A 15,377-nucleotide genomic window follows, 5' to 3' on the forward strand; every position below is an offset into this window, starting at 1 on the left:
GTTTTTGTGCTTACATGCTTAACGAAAGTGGGCCCTGTTTTTTTCAAGAAAATGAGAGGTAAACTGGTCATCACATGATATCCAACTTACCTCACAATGGCTTCATTTTGGGAGATACGCTCCAGTCGAGGATCTTCCACGTAGGTGAAGGTTTGAGATTTGGATAAAAAGACGCTATCTATTTGGACTTCTACGTCTCCCAATCCAACTGATGTGGCTGCCCCAGTGGTGCAGATCAACACGGTCATATTCACACTGTTGGAGAGAGAATTCAGTCCTTAAATCAGTTTCACTTGTGGTTTATAACTTGATATTTGAAATAAGAGACATTTCATCCCCATAAGGTGATCCCTTGGCTGCCGCTTCCCAGGTTGTATCATAAATTTAGATGTGATCCCTGGCTACATGACAGCTAACAGTTGTTTGGCCTCTGACTGCCCCCCCCCCCCCCCCCGAACAAAGATATTGACAGAATAGGGAAACCACATGTGTTGACCTTGTTTTGAATTCTATTTTAAACCAGTTTGTTGCATGGGTTTGGATTCCAGTGCCTGGCTAATTTTGTGGGTGTTCCTCCCACATCTAAAACTGAGACTTTTTCATCATATTCTCTTTTACATTTAGGCCCATTGGTTTTGCGGTGAGGGAACCTTGGTTTCACTACCGGAAAGGTACAACCAAAACATTCATCATACTGTTCTAATGCAATACAATCACATCGGATCCATTTTTGATGGATCAAATCAATGATGTATCAGACATATCTAACAATAAAGTACTCAAGGCACTTAAACAAACACATACATTTTAAAGAGAAGGTACACTTTTGGTAATTAATCAAAACAAATATTAACTTAAAAACTGACTTGGTAACGAGCATTGGATAGCTGTTGATAGTATAAAACATTGTGGGAAACGACTCCTTGTGAAGTAACGTAGTTTTTGAGAAAGAGGTATTTTCTCACTAAAATAATAAAAGACTTCTAACCAGAAGTCTTTTATTCCTATCTGAAAGCACACAAATTCGTCCAACAAGGGTGTTTTTTCTTTCATCATTTCCTCGCAACTTCCATGACCGATTGAGCCCAAATTTTCACAGGCTTGTTATTTTATGCATATAATGGGATACACCAAGAGACAACACGGGTCTTTGACAATTACCAAATGTGTCCACTGTCTTTAAGAGAGGTTTTTGAAGTATTTAATTATGAGACCAATTTGAGGCGCACCTTATAAGAGTCTACAAGATGCATACATTTTTTAGTTGTTATTTTTTTCCAAAGTAATAAAACAAAACCTTCTTTAAAGTAACCTTTCAATCAGACAAGGCTGTCCTACGACCGAGACGGTGATGCTGTTACCAGCATTCAAACCATTGCCCGTGAGAATCAGCCTTGTTCCACCAGACACACCACCAACTCCAGGATCCACAGATTCCAAGACGGGATCCTAAAACAAACAAAACACAAAGAGTCACTCTCCAGTGAAAAAGAGTTATATACTTTTGTGGCAAAACTCATGGAACAGTTTACAAGTGTTAAGCTGTATGAAAAGCATCCCGCACTAATGATGTTACTTTTTCTTTAAAACTTGTATATCAAACAAACATTCTAGCTTACACACGCAACTACGACAAATTCCCACCATGCCAAACTTTACAGTCAGTCCACGCAAGTGAACATAAAGCTTGGATATGTTTGCGTGCTTCTGAACTTTGACATGGTGTCCGAGGTCCGGGTTCATATAGCTCCTATTTTTAACAGTAATGCAGAGTGATATTTAGGTTAGGAGTCATCAATTTATCTATTGTGACACTTCCAGTAACCCCACACCATGGGACTCTGAACCAGTTGGTTATGCCTTGTCTAACGCTAGGGTCAGGCAGAACAGCAGTATTAGGGGCATCACATTAGGCAAATGGCAGGCAATAACTAAATTTTTGTGTTAATTTGGAAGTTATGGAAAATAAAAATAACTGATCGAATTTAAAAAAATAAAAGAAACGTTACCACAATCTTCATGAACATGAAATTTTTTACATTAATTTCTTTAGTAAACTCTTTTGGAACAACTACTCTTGTGTTCCCTTTAAGTGTTCTTATGCATGCAATTAGGTAAGTTACCTCCAAGTTGCCTGTAAAAATTCGTTCCCTTTTAAATAATAATTTTCTTTGGGATAATAATACTTCATGTGCTACTTGAGTGTTTCTATTGCATGCATTGCAGTCGATAGCCTTAAAATCATCAGTTAAACCTACTTGGTGTGACAAGTCCTTGACATAAATTAAAAGACTAATAGGTTGTTTTAGCACTTTAGAAAAATAAAAAAACAAAACTTAATTTGTTTTGATTTGGGTTTAGTTGTTTCTTTTAATTTCATTTTCTCATGGTTTTTTTTTTAACTTTCTGTTCTGTTCTTATTTTACTGTTTGTTGCAGTAAATGATTTCAGGAGAGTCGCATAAACACGTTGTACATGCTAAATTAATTTTCGTCTTACTGAGAAAAGTGTCTTGGGGGGTGAAATTGTTTAACTAATTTCTCAAAAACTACAGCACCTCAGCGAGTAACATTTTAAGAGAGGCTCTCTACCATCAGTATTTTTACACCGTGTAAGTTTAAGGTAAATCTGTGGCATTTGATGTGTTTTGTGTCGCACAAAAAGTACCCAAACTCTTTAACAACAAAACTTCATTCCATAATAAAAAGTTGACAATAATAATTAGCTTATAATTACCACATATGTAAATATGAATGTAGGCTCTGATGAGATGGTTCCATTGACTGTGTACAGTATATTAGGGGTAAATACTTCAATCTTAGCTACAATAGGTCCAGAGGTTGGGGCAGCGGAGGGAGACGTCGTACACACAATCCTGTAAAGTAAACCATAGGTGATTGAAAAGAATTAAACAGTTTTAGAAATAAGAAAAAATGACATTAAGTAGGATTTGAAACTTGGCATGGTGGGAGTATAATTAGGCGAAGTTTGCCGTAGCACTGTGTGAGTAGTGTTGGTTTTGAAAAGAACCGGTGGTTGCCAACTTCACAAGTTCTCCAGGAGTTATCATACCAACAGTTCTTTTCAGAACCAACATTACTTGAAAGAGATTTAAACATGGTGCTACTGCAAATATTACTTGATAAATGACATTAGAAGCAGTTTCACAATAGCTACAAAGACCTTGGATTTCATTTTCCATCGACATTTTCTCATAACGCAGGCCTCTTTGAAAGTACCTATTCTCTTGCCATCATCGAAAAACAAAGTCATATTTTCTATAACGATATCTGATGTAACTTGTAATTTCCTATGTTCTATTTTTAATGTTTTTTTTTTTTTAGGATGAGATTTGTTTTCATGAACCAAGTACCCATAGTGAAATGCAAATAAAGGGGTTAACTTTGAACAATAAACATACAATTCAAGTAAGACGATATTACATGCATTAATAAAAACATAAATTCAGGTCAGTTGAATGAAAAGGATGTTAGTGTCAGAGACATGGGATTCAGACATGAAAACATGTTGAATGTTATGTTAAACATAAATTAAAGGCAGTGGACACTATTGGTAATTACTCAAAATATTCTTTAGCATAAAAACTTACTTGGTAACGAGTAATGGGGAGAGGTTGATAGTATAAAACATTGTGAGAAACTGCTCCCTCTGAAGTAATGTAGTCTTCAAAAAAGAAGTAATTTTCCACAAATTTGATTTCGAGACCTCAGATTTAGAACTTGAGGTCTCGAAATCAAGCATAGAAAGCACTCAACTTCGTGTGACAAGGGTATTTTTTCTTTCATTATTATCTCCCAACTTTGATGACCGATTGAGCTGAAATGTTCACAGGTTTGTATTTTATGCATATCTTGAGATACAGCAAGTGTGAAGACTGGTCTTTGACAATTACCAATAGTGTCCAGTGTCTTTAAGGTAAGTATGTTTTAAAAATCACAATGAAAGGAAAGAGTAAACAGCTGCAGGAAATCCAGTGTTATACTTTTTTGTTTTCACTGATGAATACAGTCACAACAAAACACTTTTTTTGTTATGCTTGACAAAAGACATAATAAAGTGCATTCAAGGAATGTTATTGGCCCAGTGACTAGGACACTTAATGAAAAGCACATTGATATGGTTATTGTTAAATGCACTATTGACTTGACTCAATTCACCTGGTATCATCATCAAAATAATCTGGGATGCACCTTATTGGTGGGCAATGTCACTGTGCGTTATTCAGCGAAGTGCGCATTTTAGGCGACACAGTGTTTACACATAAACCTATGTGCCCAACAAAATGGTGAGAATGGCACAGTCGCTGCGTGTGAGGCGCATACAAGGGGTCAATTGTTATTATTAAAACTAATATATAGTCAAACTATATAGCACTGATGGTTTGCACTCAGCTAATCATTTACCATAGTTCAAAGCTGTGACGGTATTGGGCTCCTCTCAGAATTTACCTCCTCAAAATGCACGCCTATTAATTTCATCACTTTGAAAGTCAATTTATTTGGTTATATTTTGTATCCTAATAAGGGACAAGATAGGCGAGTGTGTGTGCACTATGGTGTGTTGTGCGAGGGATAAATTGAAGACAAGGGTTGCAAATGTTCAAAAACATGATTGATAGTTGTTGAAGACAAACAAAATGTAATCTTTAAAAGCTTACTGATTATAAACTTCATAGCAGTTCTGAACTTCAGAGTTGAGAAAATATCATTTTAAGACCATACAATAAATTTCGGCTTATTTCAATTTCTGTAATTGAAATATCCTTAAGATGAACGTGCATACCTCAACTCACATAATAGTAACAGTTAGATAAATGTCTCTTGTCCTACCAGTGCCGTTTATTAATTTGTTTTTGTTTGCATGCACTGCAGTTGGTTACCTCCAAGTTGCCAGTTAAGTCACACATGACAAGACAGTTGTCTACTGGTTATGTTATAGTATGAGGGCTATGCCACACAAGGCAATTAACAGGCTTCACACTAGTTTAGATTCACATACTTTCCTTTGAAACAGTGAGGCACTGTCGAAAAAATTACTACTGTGCTACACCAAAGTCTTGCTTTTAAATGCACCACAGTTGGTTGCCTATAAAAGTTGCCTCATGTGACAATTAATGACAATGTTAATGAAAAAATTAATGAAACAAGAAAAACATGCCAGTCAGAGAAGAAAAAATCGACAGATAATACAAACAAAACCTTCAATCAAACATCACATTTGATATAAATTGAACAAAATGCTGGTTAGTCAAGTTTAAATGAGTGACTGATTAAAAAAAAAAAAGAGTAAAGTCTGGATAAGCTAAGTCTTAACCTCGCAAGTTTAGTTGTGATGTTTTTAATTACATAACCTGAGTATACAACTTGTTGTCAAAATAGAGAACAACATTTTAAGTGCTGTTAAGATAGAGGTTAAAATACCAGTACCAATCCTACTTAGAAATACTTCCATCTGAAAGTCAAGAAAAATTGCAAATGTAGAACCAACATATCCCCATAGTTTCTCCAATCGTTCGCAATTGAAATAATTTGAACTAATAAAATAATCCCTGAGAGAGCATAAAGGTTTTGTGCTCGTTCATTAAAGTGCGGCCAAGGACTTTGAACAAATTTTGACAGGTTTTTCATGAGGTGTGTTAAAAAAAAAAAAAAAAAAGATTTATAGGCAAAATTATAACGAAAGATACAATTAAAGTTAAATGTGAAAGTTTCAGCTGAATAAAGTGTCTACATGCTTAAAAACAGCAAGAAATTGTCATGTGTCGTAAACCAAAACATAAATCCATGTTTAGTTAGGTGACAACCACCCACTTCAACTGGCTGCAGCATTCGTTAGTGGACACCAAACCTAAACAATCTGAGAATTGTTCCTCAGTTTTGGGTGAAAACTTGTTCGAACCATGTTACTTCAAAGGGACTCCTTTCCCAAAATAATTCATTAGCAATTAAGTTTTTATGGTCAGTAATATACCAATCTAGTATTTACCAATCTATGACCCTACATGTACCATCAATATACCTAAATGTTGATAAATGTTCACTGATCTCATAAATCATGATTTAGCCGTGCATTATGGCAGTGTATTGATAGTTATGGGATGAGAAGTTAGTAGAGTAGCTAATGTTAGGAATCCCAAACAACTCCATCCCGCTGTGACCTGTTACCTATATATCTCACTCCGCTCTGGTATGACGTTGCACGGTTTGCCTGCCACTGTCACCTCATGCGTATTGGCTGTCTCTACATTTTGCCCAAGATTGTCCCCCGTTATGGTCACCTGTGTGCCTCCCTTCAGAGGCCCTGCTAAGGGGGTCACCTGCAAGCAGCAATTATCTCAGTCATAATCACACACTCGTTAGTAACAGGGGTGGTAATGATTAAAGGCTTGTCATGTCACTGCAAAAAAAAACCTCAAACAAGCATTTACACAGAACTCAAATTAGGAAGTGCACAAACTCCTATCCCAATAAACCGATTCAGATGTAAAAAACAAACAAAAAGCTGGTAAACAGATAAACAAGAATTGCATACTAACAGCCAATAATAGGCCCTACATTATTTTAGCTGTTTCAAACTGCTTATAAACCAAGGATCTGTGGTGTAAATGGGCAAAAAAAAAACAGTTTCCAACCCTAGCAGAATCTTTCTCGAAGGCTAAAAGAGAAAGACTTTGCTAGGGTCGAAACGTCAGTGCATTCACTTTTTTTCTCACTGTTAAAATGTTGTGGTGTATTTGCACACTCTCAATGGATTTGCGATGTTGCCTGATGTATGACTCATTTAGTAGAAGAAAGACTTGTTAGGAAGTCAGCTGTTGCCCTGCCAACAGTAAGATGCAGTTTTGAAATCACAATTCTGCATTGAGCGATTCTCTCAGTGGATATTTAATTATGCATAGGATTCCAACTAGAAAGACCCATGCAGTTGGGAAATCAAACTTTAAGAAATCAAAATGTTATTCATTAATAATCCCTACTTTGGTTTTACTCAACTAAGATGAGATGCAACCACTCGTCAAAAACAACAACAACAACAAGATCAATAATCAAACAAACAAAAACACAAGGAAACTGTGAACAAACAAATAAAAAATCTGATATACAAATAAAGAAAAGATTTGAGAGTCTTACTCCATATATGGCAGGTGGACAGCTATCTTGTTGCCATGTCGATGTACCGCCTTGCTCCGTGCACTCCTGTTGAGTTGAACAAAAACCACACCATCCACAGTTCTTGGGGTCATGTGTCAGAGCACATGCTGAGCAGTCCACATAGTGCTCGCAAGAACTAATGGCTATCTTGAATACCTAGTTTAGAGAACAACATTCAGTGGAAATGAAATTTGGTTCAGGTCAGACTTAATAAAGGTACACATTGCCTTAAAATTTCTGAAAATGCTGCTGTTTGGAGTTACTCATTATCCCTTTAAGAATCGACTTAGAAGACCTACAGTGTGTTGTTATTAGTAAGTAGTGATTAATGAAACATAAACTTGACTCTTCGAATACAACCAGCGGAACATATTCTAGGTACGCCATTTTGTGGAGATAACAATTTCATTCCACAAAAAGGCAGGCTATGTTTTACTTACAAAAAGCCCTATCCTATAGGCAAAATTCATATAGAGTTCTATATGTTTTAAATAGGATTTCCTTAGGATTCTTACAGATTTGTTGTCACTTCCTGTGTTTCTTATAAGATTCCTATAAGAGTCTTCAAAGTTTTTTAATGAAACGGTACCAAATCCACACAATTTCAAAGGATATTTTTGTGAATAATTGTGATCTACTTTGAAAATACTTATCTTTAAGATGAATCTTAAAGCTTTAACAAATCAAGCCCAAGACTGCTAACATCTTTTTAACTTCCTTGCTTTCCATGTCCCTTGTTGTTTACTTTTAGCTGTGTTCATCTATCAAATTTTGATACTTTTGATATTATTTTGGTAAAAATTAGTGGAGTGGAGGCTCCATATTGAAGTTTTTTTCCCCCCAAAACTGGATTTGTTTTTACTTCATCGAGTCTAGCCTTGCTCAAGGCAGTCGAATTATTCACTCCGAAAAAAGACCGCCGCTGTATAAAAACCCACCCGTATTCACTGTGCGTAAAACATTTGTTTTGGTTTTTACTATCAATCAAGCCACTTCCTCCAAGATGTTTTATTAATCCCTTGATGGTAAATTTAGCCCGTGAATCTATCAATCAAATGCCCCAGGCTTATTATACTTCAGACTCCCAAGTCCAAAAGTACAAATGGAAATATCTTAATTCATGCAACAGACTTTAGTCTCAATGTACTTGTTGGATGGGAGTCAAATAGCTTTTACAGAGTGTTTTGCAAAATTTTCTAAGCACCAACAAGAATTGCTTAGCAGATACAGATTCCAGCCAGCCAAAATATATCGCGATGTAGCCTTGCTCAAGGCAGTCGAATTATTCACTCCGAAAAAAGACCGCTGCTGTATAAAAACCCACCCGTATTCACTGTGCGTAAAACCCACCCGTATTCACTGTGCGTAACATCGCACAACACGATGCCCCCGTACACTATCCGCATGCGGAGGCCGTCAGGCCGACAGCCTTGTAGGATCTGTGTTGAAGCCACTGACCTCATTACTATAATAAGCGAAGAGTTCCCACGGTCAGCTCATTACCATAATGCCCGCGAAAGACGAGACATGTTTACCTCACACACCACCACCACGGACGCATGATAGGGTCCAAAGGTCGTGATAAGGGAAGTGCGTGATTGGACGTCAAAATGAATAATTCATTTGCCTCACATACTGTGTTGTCTGATAGGTCTGACGAACGATATACATATTCATGAGCTGCATACTAGCATATCCTCGAGCCCCCCCAATTTCGTCCACTATTGGAATTTTTTCAATACAACACATTAAAATGGGAAGATACAGATCCGACAAGGCTGTCGGCCTGACGGCCTCCGCATGCGGTTAGTGGTGTACGAGTGCGATGACTTGTGTGAACAGTATTCGTGCGATGTGACAGTGTGTATACGGGTTGGTCATTCGGTGTGATCGCACACACCATGCACAGGGTATACGGCGGGTGGGTTTACAGCTGCGTCTTTTCGGAGCGAATAATGCGACTGCCTTGAGCAAGGCTACATCGAGTCTTAGAATAATACATAGGTGATTGAGGTTTAAATTTAAAGCAAAAAGCTTTCTTACTATCCTACCTCGTGTGATGTCATAGCATATACATGTTTCTTGTCTGCATCAAACACCATGTCTGAAAGTACAGGACCATTAGACAGGTCCAAGTCCTTGTAGGGTTTTCTGGCCCACACATTGGCCTCATCTCCCTGGTTATCCGAGGACTGCAGTAAAAACTTAACAACAAACAGAAACCACATCACTTGAGTGGGAGAAATAAAACAACTTATGTGATCAATTGGAGAGTAACTTGACGTTACAGAATTGGTAAGAAACAAAAATCGTGAAGATCACAGATTTACATAAAACTTACACGTCTAATGATGATAGTAGAAAACATCCCTTGAAATATTTCTGTCTGAAATGTCATATTTGATGAGAAATAAATAATCTATTTTCGCGTTAGGAGTTTATCGCTCAGTGAGCGTTTTCTTCATTTTTTAAGGCATTGATGCAATGCAAAATTTGTAATCGGTTAATCACTATTCCGATCTATCTTGAACTTCTACAGGTTTGTCTGTTTATGTATATGATGGATTACATAAAGTGCTTACACTGCCAGCAACTGGTTTGTCAGCAAAAACCAATTCTGTAATGTTCCTTTCAGTGGCTCGTAGCCAAAGTGATCAGTGTGCCAACTCTCTTTTGAAGGGGGTTTAGATTATAACAAACACCATTTGTTTTATGAGAAAAACATGTGGATGTATAATAAATAAGAAACTTGCATCAGGAAGAGGGGGTAATAGTTTTGTTTCACCATAGATCGTTGGGATTCAAACCCATGACATCCTGCATTCTAGAGAATATATTGCTCTCGAAGGCATGATAGGTCGTGTGTTTGAATCCCACTTGTGTAGATTGCCTCTGTATTTTCTTTCCGCAGTACTCGGGAAAGCACAAAGTACACAGAGCTTATCATACATCGATACTATCAAAGTCTTATATAGCGCACATATATCTACCAACAAGGTACTCAAGGCGCTTATAGTTTATACATTTATACAGAAATATAGGTTATTGAAGTTATGAATTCTGAGACCCAACCATGCAACAAGGGTTTACAAGGTGCTACGGCACATTTAGCAGCCAAAGCCAGGAACATCAGGGCGAACCCCTTCTCTTTTCCATAAGTGCACTGATGCGTTACACACCACAATGTGTAGTAAAGCCAAATTATTATACATGGTTAAACAGCATGTTTGCATACATCAGTGGGCAGTTATGGAAACAAAATCCTCTTCATTTTAAAAAGGAAACTGTTTTAAACAACAAGCCAATTTCTTACTATTTGGAAATTTATTGACTTATCCATATGCGTAATTCTATGGTCTGTTACTGTTTAGTTGCACATATATTTATGTCATGCTGTTAGTCAGGGAAATTCCGTAAATCGTTAGGGAAATTCTGAAAATCGTTGAGGAAGACACTTAATTTGCATACAAAGTCAAAAGAGACAACAGATTTCCCAGGTCTTCAGCATGTACGAAACCTTGCGCTGCCAGCATACAAAATTTACAAAATCAAGTTTACAGCTAGAAGTTCATGTAACTCAAACAGATCCAAACATTCTATTTTGACACAGGAACAGAGGTTGTTAAGACTGCTAAGAATCACATTCAGTTTTGAATGTCCACAAAATGGAAATCTGCTTTGTCGAGCATGCTCATAATATTAAAGGTTTGGTAATTACACGTTTGGTAATTACTCAAAACAAATATTAACTTAAAAACTGACTTGGTAACAAGCATTGGAGAGCTGTTGATAGTATAAAACATTGTGGGAAACGACTCCCTCTGAAGTAACGTAGTTTTTAAGAAAGAGGTAATTTGTCACAAAAATAATAAAAGCCTTCTAGCTAGAAGTCTTTTATTCCTATCTGAAAGCACACAAATTCGTCCAACAAGGGTGTTTTTCTTTCATCATTTTCTCGCAACCTGATGACCAATTGAGCCCAAATTTTCACAGGCTTGTTATTTTATGCTTATGATGGGATACACCGAGTGAGAACACTGGTCTTTGACAATTAACAAACGTGTACAGTGCCTTTAAAAACATATACAAATTAAAGAATTACAAATGATGCTGATAGAATTACAAACGTGGAATGCACTTGATTGGTGAGGCACATACAATTTCTGGCATTCTTGATTGAACTTTTCGTTCCGGTGCCTGTATCATTGACATATTTTTTATCAGGAAGTCAAACAAGGATATAGGTACACAATTACTCAGAATAAGACACCTTTTATTACCTCTATCAAACAGCATGTGACTGGAAGAACAGGAAACTGCCTGTTAAAGGCAGTGTACACGATTGGTACATGTAATTGTTAAAGACCAGTCTTTCTCACTTGATGTATCTCAACATATGCATGAAATAGCAAACCTTTAAAAATTTGAGCTCAATCGGTCATCGAAGTTGCGAGATGACTAGAAAAAGAAAAAAACACCCTTGTCACACGAAGTTGTGTGCTTTCAGATGTTTGATTTCGAGACCTCAAGTTCTAAATCTGAGGTCTCAAAATCAAATTTGTGGAAAATTATTTCTTTCTCAAAATCTACGTCACTTCAGAGGGAGCCGTTTCTCACAATGTTTTATACTATCAACCTCTCTCCATTACTCGTTACCAAGTTGAGGTTTTAGGCTGATAATTATTTTGAGTAATTACCAAGTATGTCCAGCCGTCGATTTCACAAAGAGTTAGGACTCGTCTTATCTCGAGTTAGGACGAGTAACTCTTCCTAACTTAGGATTAATCTTAAGGTCTGCATGCTACAGTGCAGGGTTGGGACTCGTCCTAAGTCCGAAGATTAGTCTTAAGTTAGGAAGAGTTTTGTGAAATCGATGGCTGTGCCTTTAAAGTTTTACACCTTATTCAAACCAAGATTCTAGTCAGATATTTTGTCTTGGGATTGTTTTGACAAAAACACATACATGTAGGCCCAGTTTCATAAGCCTCTGTTGTAAGCTCAAAAACAAGCACAGAAAAACCTTTCTTAGCAGGAACAGGTTACTTGCCAACATTCCATCAAGTTTTTACTGGTTTTTTTTGCTTCAGCAAAAGAAACTTTCTAAGCAGTATTTTTAAAGAGGTAAATATAATTATCAATCCTTTTAGGGACCGTTTATTTTTATTATCATAACCATAGCCCAGACATTGCTTTCGTTGTAATTTTTATACTTACACAATTTTCCCATTTGAAATGCCTGGAAAACAACATTAAAAAACCCAGAAATATAAACAAAACTAAGTGCTTTTAAAATCTAAAATTACCTCCCTTTATGATGCGACTATCTTGGATGATTTTACCTACCGTCGTTACCTGAACATATTGAGTTAATCGACCTAATGTGACCATCTTGAGTGATACTACCTTCATAATGTGACCATCTTGAGTGATACTACCTTCATAATGTGACCATCTTGAGTGATACTACCTTCATAATGTGACCAACTTCAGTGATTGACCCACCATCATAATGTGACCATCTTGAGTGATTTGACCTACATGTACCTTTATAATGTGACCACATTCAGTGATTTGACCTACCATCATAATGTGACCACATGCAGTAATTTGACCCAACTTCATAATGTGACCATCTTGAGTGATTTGACCTACCTTCATAATGTGACCATCTTCAGTGATTTGACCTACCTTCAAAATGTGACCATCTTCAGTGATTTGACCTACCTTCAAAATGTGACCATCTTCAGTGATTTGACCTACCTTCAAAATGTGACCATCTTCAGTGATTTGTCCTACCTTCATAATGTGACCATTTTGAGTGAGTTGTCCTACCTTCATAATGTGACCACCTTCATAATGTGACCATTTTGAGTGATTTGTCCTACCTTCATAATGTGACCATTTTGAGTGAGTTGTCCTACCTTCATAATGTGACCATCTTGAGTGCCGATGATAGCTACAGTGTCACCTCCCATTAACACCACAGAAACTGCTGTAAACAACCGACCGGCACCGCCATTCCGTAACTGGTCCCTTCCTAAAATCGGTTTCCTTGCCTCTATTGGTTGCAAGTCTCCTGTCCCACAGAAGTCTGTGCTCACTACCCGATACTGTTGAAATTAAAATCATGGAATAAAATAAATGTTTTTTTCATGGTCCTTACGTTAATTAAAATCATAAGTAGGATTTGAAACTTTGCAGGGTGAAAATAAGATATAGAAGAGTTTGCGGTAACACCATGTAATAACAATCTCTAAATGAGTTGGGGTGGTTAATCCAATGGTTCTTTTCAGAACCACCCCAACTCATTTAGAGATTGTTATTACATGGTGTTACCGCAAACTCTTCTATATCTTAATTAAAATCATGGAATAAAATAAATGTTTATTCATGGTCCTTACGTTAATTAAAATCATGGAATAAAATAAATGTTAATTCATGGTCCTTACGTTAATTAAAATCATGGAATAAAATAAATGTTTATTCATGGTCCTTACGGTAGTAAAATCATGGAATAAAATAAATGTTTATTCATGGTCCTTACGGTAGTAAAAGCTTGTAAGCATTGTATTCATTCCTGCAACTAATCTTCTTGATATTCAATCAAGATAAAAGTACACGTGATAGAAATTAACATGGCTAGAGGTGAGTCTTGAACTTTGCTCTTGAAGGGGCCCTGGGTCCTATCAGGAGACTGTACATTGTTATTAGATCTTTGCAGAGAGCACAACAGCAAAAGCAGTATAGGGCACCCAGCAATAAATCGATCCATTAAGCTCCGCCCCATTGTGTATTGACCAATCACAAAGCAACAAAGGTCCGACAAGTAAGGTCCGACATGCGTGCGCGTATGCTTGGCCCGCGCGGCAGATTGTGCAGAAAGGCATGAGAGGCTCACGTGTTCTTGCTCACACGTGCGCCGTGGGCGGAGCCTAATGGATCGGTCTATAGCTGTGAGTGCATTGGGTTATTTTGAGGCATGTTAAGTGCTTTAATAAACTTTTTGTTTGTATCAGGGTACACAGTCTTGGGTTTTTTCTTTTGTAGCCTAACCAATTGAAAAATCAACCAAAAACCCAATATGCATTTTCCCCACAAGTATATTGTTAAAACCTTCCCTATACATATGTCTCCTTCAATGCAAAGCAAACATTGGCATATAAACAAGAAATTGTGATTCTTACAGGTGTAGAGCTACAGTCACGATCATTTGAGAAAAATTTCAGTCCTTGCGTGCCATCACTGTTGAAGCATTCCTGTAGTCCTTTCTGAATTCTTTTGTTAATGTAACTCATTTGGTACAAACAGAGAGCCGAGTCTCGCCCAGGTTGGTCCGAGTCCTCTGAGACACTGGTTGAGAAGACGCCAAAGAGCACCTCCTCACCAGGATCAAACCCTTGTAGGTTGGCACCAACCGTTCCAACGTAGGCTGCGTTGAGAATGTTATACACTTTGTTGCCTGAATCCCGACAGATAAGTGCTGCTTCGGTGTACGAGAAAAAGTCTGCAGTTGAGATAAATATAAGGAAACAATGTACTTATTAATTCACAATTTAGTTTGGCATTGAGGAAACAATGTACTTATTAATTCACAATTTAGTTTGGCATTGAGGGGAGTGGATTAAGCCTTTGATGATACAAACACAGAATTTGGCACACGGTCAGACTATGTTATACAGACCTGTCAGTTTTGTTTTTGAAAGGATTTATAAGGGCACCAAGGCATTTTCTCCTTGGTAAAGGGCACCCTATGAGAAAAATTGTAAATTTCTACTTTCTACTGATGAGCATTTGAAGGGCACAGAGGCAATGACTGGGGGCATGGAGGCAATTGCCTTTGTTGCATCTGTATAGTGTCATGCCTGGCTTAAGACAGATATTTGGTCATAGTTAATTTGTCTTTTGAAAAAATATAAAGGTTCAATGACAAGCAATTGCAGCCATTTGAAAAATGTATTGTTTTTCTACCTACATTTTTAAATTTTAATTCAAACCTTTAATGGCCCTATATAGCCAAATATTGTTCTCATGACATATTCCGACTATGTGCCAAAGTCCATGCTTTATATAACCAAAGGCTCACTTCCCCTAATGGCTGATGAATACAGTAATAAAAAATGTAATTTTGACATTAATTTGAACATGATTTCATTGAAAATAACATGACAAGTACATGATCTGCAAGTAATGGCATGTCATATGGCC

The 15,377-nt window shown here is 37.1% G+C and overlaps 1 protein-coding gene across 4 annotated transcripts in view; it reads right to left on the minus strand.

Moving 5' to 3' along the window:
* Positions 1-15,377, minus strand: part of LOC139951055 (hepatocyte growth factor receptor-like) — a 32,440-nt gene that overhangs the window by 11,502 nt on the left and 5,561 nt on the right. For all 4 annotated transcript variants that reach the window (XM_071949899.1, XM_071949876.1, XM_071949884.1 and 1 more), the window contains 8 exons: positions 14,357-14,676; positions 13,094-13,282; positions 9,224-9,376; positions 7,152-7,328; positions 6,186-6,337; positions 2,737-2,875; positions 1,313-1,449; positions 91-255 (listed from right to left, as the gene is read on the minus strand). In XM_071949899.1, coding sequence (XP_071806000.1) covers positions 91-255; positions 1,313-1,449; positions 2,737-2,875; positions 6,186-6,337; positions 7,152-7,328; positions 9,224-9,376; positions 13,094-13,282; positions 14,357-14,676 — 1,432 coding nt within the window. The remainder of the gene's footprint in view (positions 1-90; positions 256-1,312; positions 1,450-2,736; positions 2,876-6,185; positions 6,338-7,151; positions 7,329-9,223; positions 9,377-13,093; positions 13,283-14,356; positions 14,677-15,377) is intronic.

Source organism: Asterias amurensis, chromosome 2, assembly GCF_032118995.1.
Source record: "Asterias amurensis chromosome 2, ASM3211899v1".
NCBI lineage: Eukaryota > Metazoa > Echinodermata > Asteroidea > Forcipulatida > Asteriidae > Asterias > Asterias amurensis.